The 19956-nt window shown below is 42.1% G+C and overlaps 3 protein-coding genes across 3 annotated transcripts; 2 read left to right on the top strand and 1 right to left on the bottom strand.

Annotated features, from left to right (window-relative positions):
- Positions 1–419: 419 nt before the first annotated feature.
- On the top strand, positions 420–4827 carry LOC129593858 (ankyrin-3-like). Its single transcript, XM_055490343.1, is given in 10 exon segments — positions 420–594; positions 690–796; positions 860–931; positions 1261–1460; positions 1559–1719; positions 1788–1999; positions 2065–2099; positions 2101–2267; positions 2572–3152; positions 3344–4827. Coding segments are annotated over 7 exon segments (1557 nt in total). The 5' UTR covers positions 420–594; positions 690–796; positions 860–931; positions 1261–1275; the 3' UTR covers positions 3560–4827.
- A 615-nt stretch (positions 4828–5442) lies between these two features.
- On the bottom strand, positions 5443–7356 carry LOC129593906 (putative hydroxypyruvate isomerase). The gene is made up of 3 exons (XM_055490413.1): positions 6891–7356; positions 6397–6621; positions 5443–6084 (listed from the first exon to the last, which is right to left on the bottom strand). The coding sequence occupies exons 1-3, from the start codon at positions 7305–7307 to the stop codon at positions 5776–5778; spliced, it is 951 nt and encodes a 316-aa protein (XP_055346388.1). The 5' UTR covers positions 7308–7356; the 3' UTR covers positions 5443–5775.
- Positions 7357–10457: 3101 nt separating this feature from the next.
- On the top strand, positions 10458–19903 carry LOC129593823 (cGMP-dependent protein kinase, isozyme 1-like). The gene is given in 16 exon segments (XM_055490298.1): positions 10458–11972; positions 14562–14695; positions 15058–15110; positions 15112–15205; positions 15316–15446; positions 15513–15548; positions 15617–15697; positions 16033–16193; positions 16322–16783; positions 17868–18009; positions 18114–18182; positions 18257–18351; positions 18420–18483; positions 19244–19368; positions 19498–19616; positions 19619–19903. Coding segments are annotated over 16 exon segments (2370 nt in total). The 5' UTR covers positions 10458–11412; the 3' UTR covers positions 19663–19903.
- Positions 19904–19956: the final 53 nt, after the last annotated feature.

Genomic DNA, 19956 nt, shown 5'->3' with positions numbered 1-19956 from the left:
GCTGACTTCTTTACGATTCCGTCGCCTTTTCTACGATGGCGCATTCGTCGCTCGTCGGGTAGCTTTAATGGGGCGTTCGGCTCTCTAAAGCAGAACATTATAATAATGACATTTAAATTTTCAGTTAATCATCACTGTCATATCTCCAGGAATAATTTTCATCTTCATTGAAAAGACAGTGACCGCTTGTTGTCCATTTCAATTCGTTGCGTAACGCAGTACGTATTGTGCAGTACGTACCATTACGTGAACGTACAGCGCAGACCGCGCATATACAGACTGTAGTAGACTTGTCGAGTTAGCCATGGTCCATGGGCAGATCAGTAAATGCCAGTAACGAAGCACTTTTTTTGGTTAGGTTTTTCTGATCACTGTCGTAGCATTTTGTTTGGTTTAGTTTTGAAGTATTGTTTGATCATTGGTTTTCATTTTGTTAACGGCAAAATGGTAGCTTCTCCATAACACTACGAGGACAGAACTTTACGGGGTTGTTTGCTAATAATAAGGGATGGCCGTGCACTGGGTCTTAACTGCCATCACTAGCCTAACTAGCTATCATCACAAGAATACTGGAGGTTTATGCTGTCGATGCTGGTAGGCCACGGGATCGGTTCCGTTGCTATCCGGAAATAGATCACGAACTATTTCCCATCACGAAAGACTTTTTGAATCATTACTTGCCTTTGTAGAAACTTCGACCAGGCGCTGGAACTCGTACGTTTCCTTGCTGATAGTTCTTTGTGGCAGTCTCGTTACGATTAGTTATGAATTGACTCAATGGTGGGCTCTTTGCGTGGTAAGTGTGATCGGAATAAGTTCGTGTTTTTTACTTGCTGATAATGGGATTCTAATTCTATAGAAGCACGGTCAATCGGACGCACTTCCGCCGACCAATGTGGCGGAAACTGACGATGCTTTGAGAGAAATTGTGGTGAGTTCCCATTCATGATTTCTCGCCTTTGCGATACTTTGTTTAACACTGCGTTTTACGTGTGCCTAACAAATAAATATGAAGTAACGCAGTTGTTTTTGTAAGAATTGTAGCGAAACCAAAGTACGAGTTTAAAAAAATTTTGATTTCTGTGAGCTTTTATTTGCAACCTGCAGTAGACATAATTATTATACTCGTACGAAAATCTGCGCTGACAGTACATGAAAAAGTATGATGCCGTTCTGTAGTACAGCAGCATATTAATTTTGTTAAAAGTTACCATATCGAAATAAAAAAAAACATGAAATAAGAAATATCGTAATATGAAGAGCGTGACCAACTATATGCGCGGGTGCCGGCACTCGGGAATTCGCGTCATCATTCCGCCGCGGAAAGCGCCATGCCCCATGCGCATCACCTGCAAATATCTGACCAAAGACAAAGTGGCCAATCCACCGCCGCTGATGGAAGGGGAAGGACTGGTCTGCCGAATTCTGGAGATGGGCCCGTCGTCAGCGAAATTTTTGGGGTAAGGCCAACCAGGAAGTTAAGGAAGTAAATTTTGGATAATGACATTATACATTTTAGTAGTTATGTTTTTTTAATTAAGCATAATTTTTTGAACAGACCCGTGATTGTTGAAATTCCACATTTTGCATCGCTTCGAGATGGAGAGCATGAAATCACCATATTACGAAGTGAGAACGGACAAACCTGGCGCGAGCACACTCTGGAAGCTACCGAAGAAGCGGTGCAGAAAGTTCTCAGGGAAAGCTTTGATCCTAATGGTACGTAAACGTTACCGGCATGGGAATCATATAAGCACCAGTGTATAAGAATTTAATTTATTTTGCAGAACTGCGCGCAATAGAAGACCTGCAGACCAACCGCATCGTGCGCATTCTCACAACGGACTTTCCGCTGTACTTTGCGATCATTTCCCGCATCAAACAGGAAGTCCATACTGTCGGTCCCGATGGTGGGGTTATCGTGTCCACCGTCGAAAACAAAGTGCAGGCGCTCTTCCCGGAAGGCGCTTTGACAAAGAAGATTAAAGTCGGAGTGCAGGTAAATGAAGAATGTATTAATTAACAAAGATAACAGTGTTGCGTTATGTGTTTTTATTCATGCAGGCCCATGTCGTTCCGCTAGATCTAGTGTCGCGTACTGGGCAACCGCATCGCCGTCAGCCCCATCGTCACGGTCGAGCCACGCCGTCGTAAATTTCACAAGCCGATAATGCTAACAATCCCCCTTCCTCGTGCTGCTGGAAAGGGCATGGTGAACCAGTGTACCAGTGATTCACCCAATCTGCGGCTCCTGTGTAGCATAACAGGTAATAATTGCTTTTCAAAAAATGTAACCACAGCTAATATCCTTAAAAGCGAAAAAAGTAATCGATCAAGGGTACATAACAGTAACGGTATTAGGCACATAACAATTCACGCAAAGGAAAATGGTGCCTTAATACTAATGAGTACCACCTCAGATTCCTATCACACAACCATTGCACTACGAATGCTGTAATCCATAAGCTCTTTTCTGTCAAGGAGTTTATACTACCGGTACATACATATTGTGTAAGTACATCGGTGTTCCTAAGGTTATAATATATAAATATATTAATTTTATGTTCCCAGGTGGCACCAATCCAGCACGATGGGAAGACATCACCGGCTCGACGCCCTTGGTCATCGTCAACGACTGCATCCAATTCACCACGACCGTCTCAGCGCGGTTCTGGCTGATGGACTGCGGGCATAACATCAGTGAGGCGGTGAAACTCGGCCACACCATCTACGCCGACGGTTGTGTGGTACCCTTTATGGCCAAATTCGTCGTCTACGCACGGCGCTTTGACAGCGAAGAAGCCCGGCTGCGGGTCTTCTGCATGACCGACGATAAAGAGGACAAGACCCTGGAGCACCACGAACGCTTTGTGGAAGTGGCCAGGAGTCGTGATGTGGAAGTACTGGAAGGAAAGAATCTCTACATCGAAATGGCTGGCAATCTCATTCCAGTGACCAAATCGGGCGAACAGCTGCATTTACGCTTCTATCCTTTCCAAGAGAGCCGTCTATCCTTCTTGGTAAAGGTCAAGAATCCCAATGAGAACGCTCATGGCCGACTTGCATTTATGAAGGATTCCAAGTCCGGGCGCAATGAGATGCCGCAGATCCCCATTTGCAATCTCAACGTCCGCTTGCCCGATGAGCTGAGAGTATGCAGACACTAGACATTTGCTAAAACATCCCGTTCAATTTAGTTTTTAAGTTGATCGAGTTATGTGAAGTATTTTCTCCTTTGATTCAGCCTGTCACCTATATAAGCGCTGACACTTGATGCAGTTTTATGAGCTTGTCAAAGTTTGCGAAATACATTCTTGTTTAGTAAGCTTGTATTATTTTACAGCCGATGGAGCCGACATCAGCGAAAGACAGTGTCACCGTTGACCGACGACCAGTTTACAAGAAAAAGATCAGTAAACCGGATCGGTGCACCGTGCTGATCCCCGCTTGCACGATGTGGCTGATCTCCTCGGCGAAGATTGGCCGGCTCTGGCGCTGCAGTTGGGCTTCCGGGATCCAGAAATCCAGGCGATCAAGAACGAGGAGCCAAAAATCCTAAAGCAGGCGCTGATTATGCTGTGCCGCTGGGTGGAACGGCATGGTCAGCCGCGACAAGCCGAAAACGATCTCAAACAAGGGCTCCAGCGCATCAATCGGGATGACATTGTTAATAAGAGCATGTTCAATGTCAAACTCCAGCAAGGATGGAAAGAGATCCCTAAACAACGAGAGCAACGCCCTGAAGAGATATCAGAAGCAGAACGGCAATGGGAAGTCGATAGTTTACAGCAGGCTGCCAATCCTCTTAATGCAACAGCATTGCACGGAGAACCATTTTTCAGTTCTGATAACTGTAGCTTAGCTACGTTCCTCATTCGGCTCAGTCGCCTTTGACCCCGACCGTTACCCGCCCGCCTAATGCCGCTTCTCAGGCGCCGATTCTAACGGCGCCTGTGTCTGCAGCATCCGCGAAGGCTGTACCAACCTCGGGCCCTTTGCTTTCTTCCACAGCCTGCCAGTCTACCTTACCAATGAAACAAGGACAAAACGTTTCACAAGGCGCTGCCGCAAGCGCTGTGCCATCCGCGGGCACTTTAGTTTTCCCTGCAGCTTCCCCATCCGGAAGCGCATTACAGATGCTTCCGAACCATCAATGTCCAGAGAATAATGTCAGCTGCCCACAGACACCGGTCTCCACGACACATGGGTTGTTAAATGCACCGATTGAAATACGGATTCCATTGGTTATTCATGTATCTGTTCAACGGGAAGTGGAGATGAGAGGTGGACGTCGTTAGCTGTGGTCTCGTAGCCAACAAGTGACAGTACAGCGTCAATATGCGTCTCTTCGGCACCACCGAAAGTCAGTTACCCGGTAGGAGAAAGTGTAAAAGTGACGAACATTCCAAAGACTCATGAGCTGGCTGATACAAGCCGAAAAGGTGACAGTGCAACTACGGAATGTCGCACTGTGACACCCCGGAAGACTGAGCCGGTGGAGAAACTGGTTAAAACGACAGCTGTGTCAGAGGGATCTTCAGTATTTGATACAAACTCGATAGATCAAACTGTACGTTCCAGTGACTATGGAAGTGACGACGATAAGATAAGTCTGAAGCGCCGGGACCGCCGGAAACCAGTTAAACTGTGGACACGCTTGGTGTCGGTTCTGCAGACGTTGACAAGAAAACTCAGAACGCGGCTCCCGTCGACAGTACCGAATCTGTAATGTCTTAGAAAAAATAATAATGCACAAATTTACTTTTTCAGTGTACAGGAATGTTAGCTTGTGGGTAAGCGTTGATTGATGTGGACTATGGAGTTCCTTCGCGCAGTTTTGGTTATTTGTTACTTACATAGTGTTGTTTTGACATGATGCTGTTTTTTACATCTTTTTGTAACGATCTACTGCAAAATGGTTCGATCAAGAAGTCACTACAAATTAAAAATGCGAAGATATTTGTTTCTATTCGACACTTTCGTAAAAAAGAGACATGTGTAAAAGAAATTAATTGTATTGTACTTGTATTCCAAATCTTTTTCCACCATTAAATCCACGTTTCCTTGGAATTATTCGCATTTCGACGAAAACTGGCATATGACGAGATAATATAATACTGGTGCACCGGTTTTCGTCTAAAGTTTTTTGGTATCTTGTTACTCTGCATCTTCCCAACCGGATGTTGCGCAAATATGTATCAGCTCAATTTTTCAGACCAACCTACACGAATCATCAACTACAACGCTTTTAAACAGCTGTTTGGAGGCGCTATCGCTAAAGTTAAAGCTTTGTTGCTGGGAATAAACATGAAGTCATGAAAGCAAACTCTTCGTAAACGCTTTGCCAATGCCAATTATGTCACTCACTTCTCTTTTATCATCGCGACCATCCAGTGCTAGTACATTTCACATACAATTTTTAACGGAATTTTGATCCAAATATTTCTTTTAATAACCAATCGTGTCACAATTTTTTTTTCTTAAATGCATATCACTGTCTGCTCAGAGAAAGGGAACACAAACAGCAAAAATAACGCAATACCCACAATCTGTCCCATGAAGTTAGAAAGAAAAAGACAATCAAGTACAATAAACCAAACACAACAGCCATAATTGAACAGCTAAATGCTAAAAAGGCTAACAAAAGTAAAAACCGCAGAAACGAAGTAATACTTGCGGTCGTATCAACTATCTAACCAGCCGGGCAAAGTATACACAGCGGCTACTTCAGACAAGAAGATTTTCTCATCATCACGAGACGACGCCGGTAGAAATTCACGGTGTGGCGTAGTCAAAAATATTTCCCGCTGATTTGCCATCAGCGAGACTCTGCTGCGTGGGCACACTGGGTTTATACTCCAGGCCAATGTACAGTTCGGGGAAAAGATCACCAAGTTGAGGAAGAATGCGAGCATAATCAATATCACCTTTGGCATGAGGTTCATTGCGCGCCGGCGACTGAGCAACCTGAATGTGACCAACCAGTTTCCGGTTAGTACGAGCCCATTTGATCACGTCGTACGTCGGGTGCAGTTGCTTGAAATGGAAGACATCCAGCAAAATCTTTAAATTGCGACAGTCCAGCTGAAAATACAGGATCATTCCGATAAAATTCAGGTTAAAAATCCGGAACAAATGCATAAAAAGCGTAAAGATTTTAAATAAAAAACAGTAGTACGGCTGGTTTTGTTACTACAATAAATCAATTAAGAAAATTTCCACTAAAAATTTCTTTTAAGATTATTCAAACCATGCCACATTGCCACATCTAATAATTCTAAACGTACGATCCTAAACGTACATCTAACAATTCTCGTATTAAACTGCAGCATTCGCACAGCAAAAAAAAAGCCGGTAAACTTATTTTTGTATATATTTTGATTGCTGTTGTCTTACTTCTCCAATCACATCCACAGCGGTTCCGTAATTGTTGAGAAAATAATCGGGGCTGACGAATGGTCCAATGGGTTCGATAAGCACATTCACATGGCGTGGCAAGCACTCTTTGCAAGCCCACTGCAGTCGCCGCAAATACTGACGCATCACATCACTTCGGCTCTTCCCAGCCGGCAGCTTTCCGGCCAAGATGTGCAAATTGGAAGTGCCAATCGCTTTAGCATACTGAAAAAATAATTTCCTATTCAAATGTCAGCAAAGTGAACTGCATTCTAAATCCAAAAAAATGCTCCGTACTATAAACTCACATAACACATCAATAAGTTAAATATTAATTCATTATTAATTAAAAATTTCATATTATTGTAAAAAAGTAGGTATTAATTTTTTAACTTCCAGAATGCTTGCACAGTGATGCGCTGGCAATGGCACCATAATAAACTCCAAAGTAGGTCAAGCGTTGTTCTTGACGTCATGATGGTGATGATGCTAACCTGAATGGAACGACGAATCCCCGCCTCGAACTCCTCATCGGGCACATCCAGCACCACCTGGCCCAGATCGCCCGCATTGGGCCCCGCGAAGGAATTCAGCAGGACCTGCTTGAGATTGGTCTCCTCCAGCACGGCGACCAGGTCGTCCAGATTATACTGGTAGGCCACTTGCGAGCACTCCACATACTGGAAACCAGCCGCGTGTGCAGCACGATACCGTGCCAGCAGACTGCCAGCTTCGTTGAAGAGGAATCCATCGGAAATGTTGGCACTATACAGTAGTCCCGACATGGTATTGGCGGTGGCGAACTGGTCGGTTCGTAATTTGGCAGGGATCTGAATGCTACGGTGAATGCGAAAACCGCAAATAAGGATAACACGTTTGATTGTTCGACTTCGTGCCTGGATTGTCAACATTCCGATATCGCAGTACGGTACAAAGCTGATGGTGAATGACACAAAGTCTGCCTCGGTAATGCGAGATTGCGAATGTGTGCACAGTTGACTGTGAATCAGCTGTTATGTAGGTACTTGTACAAAGTACGTATGCAGGAAGTTTAACTATCGTACTCGTACTCACTTTTTCTGCAATTCAACAGCTGTTTTTCAGATTAAATTTTATGAATAAGCAAATACGGAATTTTTAGCGGAATACATTAAATAATTATTTAATAAGTACTTCTTCATTTTAGTACGTAGCAATTTTTTAGCAAGTACTACTTACTTTTCGCTCCAACTGGGATCATTTTTTTATATGATTAGTGAATATTGTTTTTGTGACGCTGTCCACTATACTCAAGGTTAATAAGAGCAAACATCACTTACTTTTTACTCCTGGTTTATTGGTATTTTATTTAGGTGCTAAAATAAATATAGATACGAGGTTATATAATATTACTAAATACTGTTTTAGCTTTACTTTAGTTTAGTAATACATATTATGGAGGTTCGTATAATATTTGCGCATTGCGCAAGGACGACTGGAGGATCTGCCGCCGCGGGAGACAAAAGTTTTAACTACTTAACTTCGAAAACGGCTTTGCACTTTAAGCAAAACATTTTACGCCCTACTACTTGTGGTTACATTTTTTTGTGATTTTCTAGAGTAAAAAATAAAATTAATGCAAACATTAACGGAACTGGTATTCGAAAAAGTCTACTTGCAGGCTAAGCCAGGCTTCTCTTGAAAAAAGCAGGATCGTGTCCTCGTGAAAAATTTCTAACAAAATAGACTTGTGATTACTATAGCTATATCTATAGAAGTATGTACAGATATAGAAGTATTGATAATTAAGCCATGCGGTTAACGTTGTAGGGTGTTCTCTGTGACGCAAATGTATGCGTTGATCACACTGTATGTTGATCATATTTTGTATTTTACAGTGTAGATCAGATTTTCAGTATTTGCAGAATCTATATTTATACCCGGAAGAGATCGCAGGGGCACCGCTAGCTAGCCATTAACTTTCGCCTCGCAATGCGCATTTTTTGTTTCCACACCGAGATTTTGGTGATCATCTCCACGGTTTGTCCACAGACCACAATTAATAATTATAAATCAGTTGGCGGAATTGTTCGAATGTCGCTGTGTCCGTACGTTGTCGGTGCTTTATCGAATCTAGCCTGCCGTGTCGATTACGTTCTCTCGAAGTCCACTTTCAGGCGGTGAGGATGACTTGCATGATGGTAATTACGAGGTACTATTTTAGTACCTAACCCGGAACCAGAGTGAGGTGAATTTACAGAATTGGTCTGTGGACGAGGAAGTAAGTTGTGGAGCGGTGTAAAGTGATGCTGGCCGAATGGACTTCGCCGGAAATTCTTCCGCCATCTGTAACTACTTTGTTTTTGTTTCTGCTTACGGCAGTGTCTAAATACTCACAAGGATTTCGGAGGGGTTACGGGTTATATAATTACCGCCGGCCCTGACCATTTCGATTTCCTTTTGTTTGTATCGTATATAGATTAAGTTATTGCCATTAGCGTGCATAGTCAAGCTCCCAAAAAGGTCAGCGTATGTACACGTGATGTATTGTACCAGATATGTATTGTGCATGTGTTGTGCATATTGTGCATATGTTGTGATGTATTGTGCATATGTTGCACGCATTTAAAATTTTTAAAGTTTTCATGAGAAAACCAATGCACAACAAATTCTCAAAGTTGTCAATAAAATTGGCATGTTGTAAACAGTTACATCCCGTTAACCAAGTAAGGAATTTACTCAATTTAGCTTGTGTAAAACTATTAATCTCGAACGTGAGAAATTCTTACGTATGACAGTGATGCACACCAGCACAGTCTCAAAATTCATTTTAATCCGACGTAAATCTGGTTTTACACATTCACAATTTCACATAATAATGCTTTTTTGTTTGAAGAAATTTGAAGTTTAAAGAAATTCCAATTTCCAGACTTTGTACACATGGTTATGAACCTACAAATTCTTATATCTATTAAGTATATATTCTACATACAACTTGCGCACTCATGTATCCACGTACAGTTTGCAGACAATTATATTTAGATTTGCGCTGTTAATTACATTTACTCGTAGCGACCATCGCACCTGAGGTTGACGGGGATCCCGAACTTTAAATTACAGAGTGCATAGATGCAAGCATGAGTCCGAATCCTTTTAAACACAATTTTGCAGTACGAGCATCCTTGAAATTTCCTGATTTTGAGCAGCGTTGGTGTATCGCTATATCACTATATTGCTATATTGCTGTGCGTCAAGTTGAGATTTGGAAGTACATTTTTAGGAATACTGACCGATGGCGACTGAAATATTTGTTGAATTATATGGTCATAACCTGCCAAGGAATCAATGCGATCAAGCAAACCATGAAACATTGACCCCGACGATTACGGGGAATTTTTCGCGGAATGGGATTTGAAAATCGAAGATGGATTAAAAGACGAACAAAACTTTCGACATAATACTCGAACCTTTACTTAGGTACGCGTACCGGTTTGTATATAATATTAAGTAGATCGTGGATTTTGATTTTGCTACTAATGGGGTGTTCAAGGCTTCCAGTTCAGGAAAAGCCATTTGATAGAAATATTATGAAAAACGAATATAACTGCATACGATAGTAATGGCCATCAGTTACAATATTATGTACATTCCTCCGGCTTCTGCGTAATTACATTACTTAGCTAGATGCTGTACACATAACACATGCATACATACGGCTACGGAGATATCGGTAATGAGAATCGTAGTGATCCAATTCCATACAGCTCATCTTTTGATTATCGGATACCAGTGCTGAACACCAAATGCCGATCCGCGCGTCTGCCGTTTGACTATGAGAAAACCCATTAGGAACCGTCAGTCGAATACCGATCAACGGTGCTCTTTCCCGCAGCATCCCGTCTGTACTGAGTACATGATGAGCACCAACGGGACTGCGCTGGAGAGTTGTATGCCTTCCACTCGGGCAGTTGACGGAATCATTATTTAAGGTGGGCATCTGCGACGGACGATTACGTCAATAACCGGCACCTGTATACACTGTCACTCCGCGCAGTGTGTGTTGCAATACGTATAGTAGAAAACCGAGAGATCATCGCGCTGCGCGCACACGTTGCCGCAGTAAAAAGCATCCATATACGACGAAACCGTTTGACGTCGGGGGAAATGGGGTATAGTTGTAATAAATTCTTTACAGCACCTTTTCGCCAACTCCCGTGTTGTGTACGTGCCTACGCAGCATTTGCCTCTCTCTCCTCACGACAATGGCGCTCTAACCGTGTGTGTGTGCATGATTTTATTCGGTTTATGGCTGCACATCCAGTGCATAGATGCCTCATTTCACGGATGTTGAGTAGTTGGTGATCAGTGTGTAATTTTATGGTCTTCCCATCTATTTTTCCTGGGATAAGCAGCACGGGTGTCTGTTGATTCGGAACACATATATACGCCATACAACCATATAGTTTCTTTTTATTGGTGCTGCTAGAGCAAACATGTCGTTGTCACACTGAGGACCGATATTGCTTCCGCCCATTGTGCTCAGCCGCGTTTCCGTTCTGCCGTGCTGTACTGTGCCGGTCAACCATTTACTGCGTGTTTTCGTGCCTTTCTGCACCGACTTTGCTGGACATCATGGGCATTGTCATATGATCGTATTTTATGGCATAAACGAATTGCTGCCTTTTGCCTTGTACAATACGTCACTACAGCAAAGCGTTCACGTGGAATATTACATCATTATTATTAAGTTGATCCCTATTGGCTGGCATCTTTTTTATGTTTAACGTTTAACACCTGCTGGTATGAGCAAATGTATCCTGCCGTGCATATTTTAAGTGGTGCATAATTCACTTTTCGGTTCTGCTCCCGTCCAAATCAAACGTACATATAGTACCGATCTACTACCATCAGACTGTGTGTATCAGTAAAAAGACGATTGAACAAATTAATCGTGATATTAATCTAATCGAGCGACACTCGGCGTCGGTAATCACATCTTAATCTGCTAAATCCGTCACACGGACGAGCGGGAGGAAAATGTCGTTCCGCCGAAATTTCCCCTTTACACTCGGCTCGACATCGGCGCGGCCGAATCACGCCAATGAAGACGAGAATCACCTACCCTCCACCCCGACCCACAAAACCCATTCCGCTTCCACCTCGGACCACCTAGGCTCACCCATGATCGCCCGCTCCCAGGCCGGGTCCAAACCCTGGCCCGGAGGCGGTAGCCACCATCATCCGTCCGGCAATTTCTCCGTCTCCGATTCACCGGCCACCCCCGAGACGTGGTTCCTTAAAAAGCAGCAATATGAACTCATCATCGAACAGCTACAGCATGCCCTGCAGCTGAAGGACATCGAACTGGAACAGGTCCGCAAGCAGCTGGACAAGGCACGCTCCGTGCTGTCGGTGACGAATCCCTTTTCGCACAATCGCCAGCTGACGAACAAGATCGACGAAGAGGATGTCACCGGGACACCTGATATGCCGCGGAAAAAACAGGGCATATCCGGGGAGAGTAGTAGTAAATTCTCCCTGCGCAGCTCCCGCCGTCTCTCTGACCTTGAAGTAACCAAAGTTGAAAAGGACTTCCGGTAAGGACTGATGTTTAACTTGACCCCACCGGTTTTGTCGGCGCGTATTGACATAAGCAGATCAATATGTGTGTATTATGTGGCTACTGTAGTCTGCACCATATGTGGCAGCTGGCATTGGCAGTAGCGGCTATAGTAGTTTTTATGTATTATTTCGCCACACTATTTTCTTGTTTCTCTAACTCATTACGATAAGCCGTTATAAAAACTTGTGAAATCGCCTTAAAGCTTCCACGAAAGTTATCGACAAGCTTAAGAGGCATCCTGAGAAAACTCTAAACTAGTTAATCTGGTGCGAAAGCTTTTAACCGTTCCGTCACTATCAGTTAATACGACTTCGGATGCATTGTAACTAATGCAGTTTTTCTACTGTTTTTTATGGGCAGAAGATACCGGCACTTGCGCCGGTTAGTGCTAATTTTATCGTAATCAATAGGGCTGCAGTTTTGTTTTTTAACTTTCGCTGCCGGTTAACTGGAGTCCCGATTTGCGGACGAACAAGTATATTTCGCCTTTACTTATTTTCTAGATGCAGCGCTAGTATTATTAGCAACACGTGCGCAATAAAAACAGCATTACAGAGGGTTATTCAGCCAAGTGTGTTCACTTTTTGAAAAATTTATATTTAGTCCCCATAAGATCATATTGCTTTTCCAGTTATTTTATCGGATAGCCACAACATTTAGTCGTAATAAAAATATGATTAAGTTAAAATTTCATTATCCTTTACCTCAAGAAAAAATTAAATGCCTGACAGACATGTTGCCAACAGTCGACCAGTTCAAATACAGCAACTGCCGTGCCTTTGAATAAAAAATCCCTTAAAATTTGGGTTCACAAACTATTCTATCGAAAACGTGTCAGGGGTATTCAGCAAACATTTTTCTGATGAATCAACTAGTTTTTTTCACGATTGGGAAGCAGCCCCGGTTGGGTCGGCACTGCGTCCCGGGAGCACCATCCTGGTTCGGGATGATGGTTTCTTCCCCGCCTGGCTCGAGCCACGGGACGTTTTTCGCAAACAGTAGACCTTTAAAGCGATCAATAAAGACCTCCGCTACAGCTTTGGTTAGTGGGAGGACGAAAAGGATTGCTGCATTTCGGTGTGTAAGCTTTCGCACAACGGGCATGGTTCCCGCGGGTTTGTTCCCTTTTTCGCGTTTTTTTCAACCGTTCCTACACACTTACTCGCGAAAGCATTACATCGATTTCCCCATAAAATAATCCGGATCCGCGTTTTTTCAAGTTATAAACGTGTAGATTCGAGAAACGGACTGGCCTTTTGAAACCAGCCAAATAAAAGCGAAATTTCGACTGGTCAAGGATTTGAAGTCGAAGTCTTCTGGTCAACAGCCGATAAGGGATGCATTTGAAGCTGGATTCTCACCAAAATTTGTAAAAGGCAGTCAAACTATTTTGTCGTTTTGGTAAAATGTTTATGGCGACACTCCACCAAAAAGCCGATTTATAAAAATTTATTTTCGAAGGTGAACACACTTGGCTGAATAACCCTCTGTACGTCTAACCGTAAGAATTATTTCTTGTTTGTTGGAAAAAAGTCATTTCGTTGCACACATGTCTAATCTGAGATATACTTACTTGTGACTGGAGCGAATATTTTATAATGAAGTACTGCAAAGAACTTAAACTAGTCTCGTGCCGAAACCGTTAAAAAAATTTACGACTAGCAGTAAAACAGTTTAGACATTATATAGCGAAATATTATGGAGTATTAGCGGAATTTTAAATTCAGGTACCTACGCATAAAGCTTGAAAACCGATTAAAGTATAATATAGATTTTCGTTCTCGATATGGTATGCTGAATATCACTATGTAGTCAAAAAGTGCGGATACAGTTTCAGCTCTTTATTTTTAACTGGAAAATATCGAACTGTCTCCAGACGGTTGTTTTAGTCACTAGAAAAACCAATATCGTATTATCGATTATATATTATTGATTATGGCTGCTTTCTGAATTTATTGCGCACAAGATGCAAAAAGTAGTCAATATGTACTGCTAGCTGCTGGAGAATGGTAGACGGAATTTAATATCAGCTGATGCAATAAATTGATTTTGTGCGAAGTTAAAAATCGGTATTATTGCTATCGATATTAGGATTGCTTAAGAGCTTACTAAACCTGACACGAGTGGTTTACTGTGTACAATACACGAGTACGTGCTGCATAGAAATACAACATGGTTTACTCATCAGTTAACATAATTATGAGGGTAGCATTTACTGCAATGCAATTCACGATCAGTTGCAGTTGCACGATACTTACTTAAATTATGATTAACTGAGAACACAGAAAAACTGCTTACTTCTACTGACCATGAGCTTCGGTTTAAAAATTAAGGAAACTTTGGTAGCTTTGTGTATGTATACTATCCCCAACAATCTGGTAGTAAGAAAATTTTCATAATCAGTAAAAGAATTCGCTTTGTAAAATTATTAAGCCTAATAGTTCACCATAGGTTGTTTGATTAGTCGATCTATGCCGGAGTAATGTCCGCGGTATTATGAATTGTGAACAGCAATGTCACCGTTAAAATTTTAAATTAATTTGGTCGTGCATGTACTTGATAGGTCAAAGCACGTAATTAAAGAAGCCCTCCGTGAAAATGATTTCCTGGCCAATTTAGACTCTTCGCAAACCCGGGAAATTATAGATTATATGTATCCCCTTGAGATATCGGCAAATTCCTACATCATCCAACAAGGTACGTATGGAATACCGCGGTGATTAAATTCATCGTACGCATAGATCGAATATTGTGATTTTGCTTTTGTGTTATTCGGAAATCAAGTTAAAGAAATAAATAGGGACGGCATGACCGTATGAATCAGTTCAGTGGGATACACCCAATGCATATGCTTCTAATAATTTTTTATTGACAATAATACGAGTGACCTCGTGTCATTTGTTGTCAGCCATTACTTTTATAACGTGAATCGCATTATGATTTATCCCGTTTACCGAGCGTTGATTCCAACCAAAATTAATATGAAAGCATCTGTCGAAGAGACAGATTTTCAGCCATTGAAAACTGCAAGAGAAAATGAATTTTCGTTTGTTATGTAGGCGACGAAGGAAACCACTTGTATGTCCTGGCCGAGGGTGAAGTTGAAGTCATAAAAGGATGACAAAACGTTGGGAAAAATCACCTCCGGAAAAGCATTCGGAGAATTAGCAATTTTGTACAACTGCACCAGAACGGCATCGGTTCGGGGTACAGAATAATTAATCAGCCACTAACACAACTGTTTAACTGTATATTGACGGCTAAGGAAATAGATTGCAACAATATTCATAAGTGGGGATTTGTTCCCTCTTATCTAGCTATCACGCAAGCCAAACTATGGGTTCTGGATCGATCGGTGTTTCAAGTGATTATGATGAGAAATGGCCTGCAACGTCAAGAGGAAATCGTGCGCTTTTTACGGAGTGTTCCATACCTGAAAAATCTGGAGGTGATTACATAACAATGATCCACCGTTTTAACGAGGTGATTGATCTGAACAGTTTTGTGTATACAGGAAGACAAACTACGAAAAGTTGCGGACGCGTTGCAGGTAAAATTACAATTTAAATAAGTAGTTTTAAAGTAACTGATTAAATTAAGCATTCTTACAATGAACAGGTGGAATACTATTCAGCTGGAAGTGACATTATCCGGGAAGGTGAAACGGGAGATACGTTTTTCGTTTTATATTTTGGAGAAGTAAGTGTGTACAGAAGTAATTATGCAGTGTAATGTCGTAAGTACCGGTAACCTTTTCACAAAACTACTGGTTACAAAACCCCGGTGTTAAATTTTAATGTATTATTTGTTCTATTTTTACAACATACGCATCCAGCCTATCCATTAGAGCAAAAACCACTACCACTTTCGACACCAAAATATACTTAATAATGTATCTTGAAAGTAACTGCTGCAGTTCTGTTGCTTAATACGCAAATGCAAGTGATACAGATCAGTGATACACCCTTACGTTCTGCAAGTTAAAATTAGAATTCTATATACAACAGTAAGGCAATATATGTAATTATCACCAGGTTCGAGTGACCCAAAAATTACCGGGAAAGAGCGAACCGCTTACGGTGCGCATGCTGGAGAAAGGTCGATTTTTCGGGGAAAAAGCATTACTTCAGGAAGAGAGACGGACTGCGACAATTACCGCCATTACCGATGCGGAGTGTCTAACATTAGACCGGGAGTGCGTATAAATAGCCTGCACTGCGTAATATGGTGTCATATATCGCACACCTGTCACCGGCGCAACTGTATACATGTGCTTGGGAATATTACCTGACTGCGTGTGCACACATGTGCTGTCTCTTTTAGGTCTTTTATAGAATTAATCGGCGATCTACGTGAATTAAAGGAGCATGATTACGGGGATGAGCAGCGGAAAGCCACCACACAGGATCAGCCGGTTAGGCGTCATCATAAGCGTCATGATCGGAGTGCACGCGGCTATCCCAGTGCACCGCCCAGTGAATATGCGCATATCCAGATGACCGACCTGGACATTCTGGGTACACTGGGTCAGGGCGGTTTCGGTCGGGTGGTGCTCGTCCAGCTCAAGGCGGACCGTCAAAGAACATTTGCTCTCAAGTGTATGAAAAAGATTCATATTGTCAAACAACGCCAGCAGGAACATGTCCTGTCCGAGAAGAATATCACGCTCAAGCTCAGCTCGCCTTTCATATGCCGAATGTACAATACATACAAGGATCGCAAATATCTGTATATGCTCATGGAGGTTTGTTTGGGAGGGGAACTGTGGACAATTTTACGTGACCGGTAAGCGTGATTCGATGTGCTGAATAAAATAAATTTTGTGAGATCAGTAATTTATTAGAGATAAGGTTCGTCATTAAACGGTTTGCACTGTGTAAAAGAACGCGAGAAAAAGCCGAAATAGGTGTTAGCAAGTTTGCTTTACCCAAAGGTTTAACAGAATTAGAAAATATTCTTTAAAATGGAAATAAAAATGGCAGAAAGGTTTACTTATCAGTAACTGGAAAATACGTACGAGTATATCAGGAATTTTGTCTGCGAACGAGCTTTGCCGCCGCTACAGACACTGGGCATAATCGCGCCGAATAATCGCGTGACAACTGAGACCATGTTAAACTCCTGATCTGATGGTGAGACGATCGCCACCGCCACCGGTAACGCATGATCGGGTCTAAGCGATTGTCACCAGCCCACCGTTTTTGAATCTTTATTCGCTGAATACTCTTTATAATTTTTGCGGCATCTTGAAAGAAATATCGTGGTTTTTGGAACTCTGGTTTATGCGTGCGAGCTTTACAATTGCCAGTAAAACGCAGGGGTACCTACTAAGTACTACATAGTAATGTGTGTGTATACATAACGATTTATGCTGCTGCATTATTATATCACACAGCTTTGCTTTTCTAAATTAGCCAATAGTTATGATTTTCTAGCGTAGGTGAACTGCTTGCAATTAAATATCCTGAGCACGATTTCAAAGCCTCAAACTTTCAGAGGAATCTTGTTTGCGAATAGCGCTGCGATTATTGCGTTCCTTCAAAATTTTTTCTTACAAATTATGACACATTATGAGTTTGCTTGTTCAGCTCGAGAACAGGGAAAAGCGGAGTACTAATAAATTTTCTACACTGCTAAGATGGTACGTTAGAGTTTTAATCAGAATCTGAGCATAAAAAGTCGCATCACGTTACTAATAATATGTGAAGATGGAAAACCTTGCGTCAGTAACCACTTAGTACGAGAGTCCATAGAGAGATATTAATAGAACTATACTTGGAAGGTGTTCAATTATTAATTTGGTTCAATGCACTATACAAAACGACTGCTGTACTGATATAGCAATATTACATATGAACCGGCTTTGCAGAAATTATTTCGATGATTACACCGTGCGGTTTTATACGGGATGCGCCGTATTGGCACTGGAGTATCTCCACGAGCGCTGCATTATTTATCGTGACCTTAAGCCGGAAAATGTCCTTCTGGATGTTAATGGATACGCCAAAATTGTCAGTATTCAAGCCCACATAAAAAACTTTTAATCACATCCTGTTGGTTTTGTGAGAAGTTTCATGTTAGCAATAAAGCACCTGCTTATGTGCTATTTACGTAGGCCGATTTCGGGTTTGCAAAGGATATTGAGGCTTCCAGGAAAACATGGACTTTTTGCGGGACCCCTCAGGTAATTCAAAAGAGCTATTGTCTGTCTATCCGCATTTTAAGCACGTCTAATACGCTTATTCATGTATTGTGTAGTATATTGCTCCAGAAATAATCCTGAATAAAGGTCACGATCATGCCGTCGACTTCTGGGCACTGGGAATTTTTATGTTCGAATTATCCACCGGAAAGTATGTCAACGTCCTGCTAACGCCATGTTTACTTAATTTCATTTGTTTGAAACGATTTCTCATTGTAGTCCGCCTTTTGATTACAACGGCGACCAACTGCAAGTGTACAACAATATTCTGCGAGGATTGTCGGTAAGAAAATCTGTATGAAACGATGTCAAATATAAAATTTTGTAGTGTTTTACTAATTCATTACACAAATGGCATTCATTAGATTATGATCCCAGTTTATTAATAACGCTAAATAAAAGTAATGCATGAGCCACCAATATTCATAGATGTGGTTATATATAAGTTATTATTTATGGTTGATGTTCGATAATCAACACTAATTGAAAAGCTTTATCAGCGAGTCAGCAACGTCTTGTTAAAACGTTAAGACAAAAAATAATAGCATCCATGCAGTTCACGCTCCGGATGCTGCATTAATCTTCCCGTTATAATCCTGTTAGAACAGCAGGAGCTATTTATAAGCAATCAGTCCCAGTTAATCATTCAGTACCGCGGCCGAATAGTCAGCGCACATTAAATGTCATAAACATGGGATGTCGCGCGCGCGCGTGATTACCAACAAAGCCGCATTGCCGCCCATTTATGCCGCTAAACAATTCCTTCGCGGTTGACTTCGTGCCTGAGCACGACGCTCGGAATATCCCGACAGAGTTGGAACGCGGAGAGAATACGTCGAAAAACCGTTTATGTTGAATGCCGAGGGGGGCTGTACGATTTAACATTTAGCGTGCCGGTTGGTTTCACGGTTGCGTGTGCGGTAAAATTAAGCGCCGAAGCGGGAGTGATTAGCTAAAGAAGTTTTACGCTGACAACGGGACTTTGACTAACGCAGTACTAGACAGTCACCGGCGGATTATGTCATCACTTGCTCTACTTATAGGTCATCGAATTTCCGCGTCGAATCAGCCGTAATTCGCAGTCATTAATGAAGCGTTTATGTAAAGCCAATCCAGTGGAACGACTGGGATACCAAAAAAACGGCATCAGCGACATCAAACGGCACAAGTGGGTTTAACGCAAGTATTAATAAGTAGTGAAGATCGCATTTTCCGCCACAGAAACTGCGAATGTCAGCGCCTCGCGCGATCCATCCCGACCGGATGTGTGTGCCCTGACGTTAATTGCTTTGTGCAGATTCTTTCAAGGATTCGACTGGACGGGCTTGGCCAATCGGAGCCTGGAGCCACCAATCAAACCCAACGTTTCCGGTCCAACTGACACGGCGAATTTCGATCAAGATTTTCCCCTGAAACCGATGTGCCGCCCGATGAGGTCAGCGGCTGGGACGAAGCCTTTTAAACTTTCGGCGTCCATGATCAGTGTCCAATGCGATGTTTGTAATAGATATTTTTGAGCTATAGTACCAACAATACGCTGCAATATCCGCATGCACAACCATTTTTTTCTCGGTGATAGAAAACTGGAAGAAGACCAAAAAATTCATTCTTCAGTTTTTTGTTATTACAAGGGTAACAAATGTACTAGTACCGAGTGAACAGAATCGCTGTATTTTTTAACATTTCCATTGGATTTCCTTCGTTGTCGGAATAAAATATGTAACTGACTTTTGAATTCTGCACAAGCTGCTGGTAC

The sequence above is a fragment of the Paramacrobiotus metropolitanus genome, unplaced genomic scaffold (assembly GCF_019649055.1).
Source record: "Paramacrobiotus metropolitanus isolate TYO unplaced genomic scaffold, Prichtersi_v1.0 Parri_scaffold0000064, whole genome shotgun sequence".
In the NCBI taxonomy this organism is placed as follows: domain Eukaryota; kingdom Metazoa; phylum Tardigrada; class Eutardigrada; order Parachela; family Macrobiotidae; genus Paramacrobiotus; species Paramacrobiotus metropolitanus.
The sequence above is the reverse complement of the archived record's forward strand: the minus strand, read 5'-3'. Positions and strand labels throughout refer to the sequence as shown.

Coding starts and splice junctions, on each gene's coding strand:
- LOC129593906 (XM_055490413.1), bottom strand. CDS start 7,307: ATGTTGACAATCCAGGCACGAAGTCGAACAATCAAACGTGTTATCCTT. Junction 6,622..6,890: donor GGATTCGTCGTTCCATTCAG/GTTAGCATCATC, acceptor TTATTTTTTCAG/TATGCTAAAGCGATTGGCAC. Junction 6,085..6,396: donor CTGTGGATGTGATTGGAGAA/GTAAGACAACAG, acceptor CTGTATTTTCAG/CTGGACTGTCGCAATTTAAA.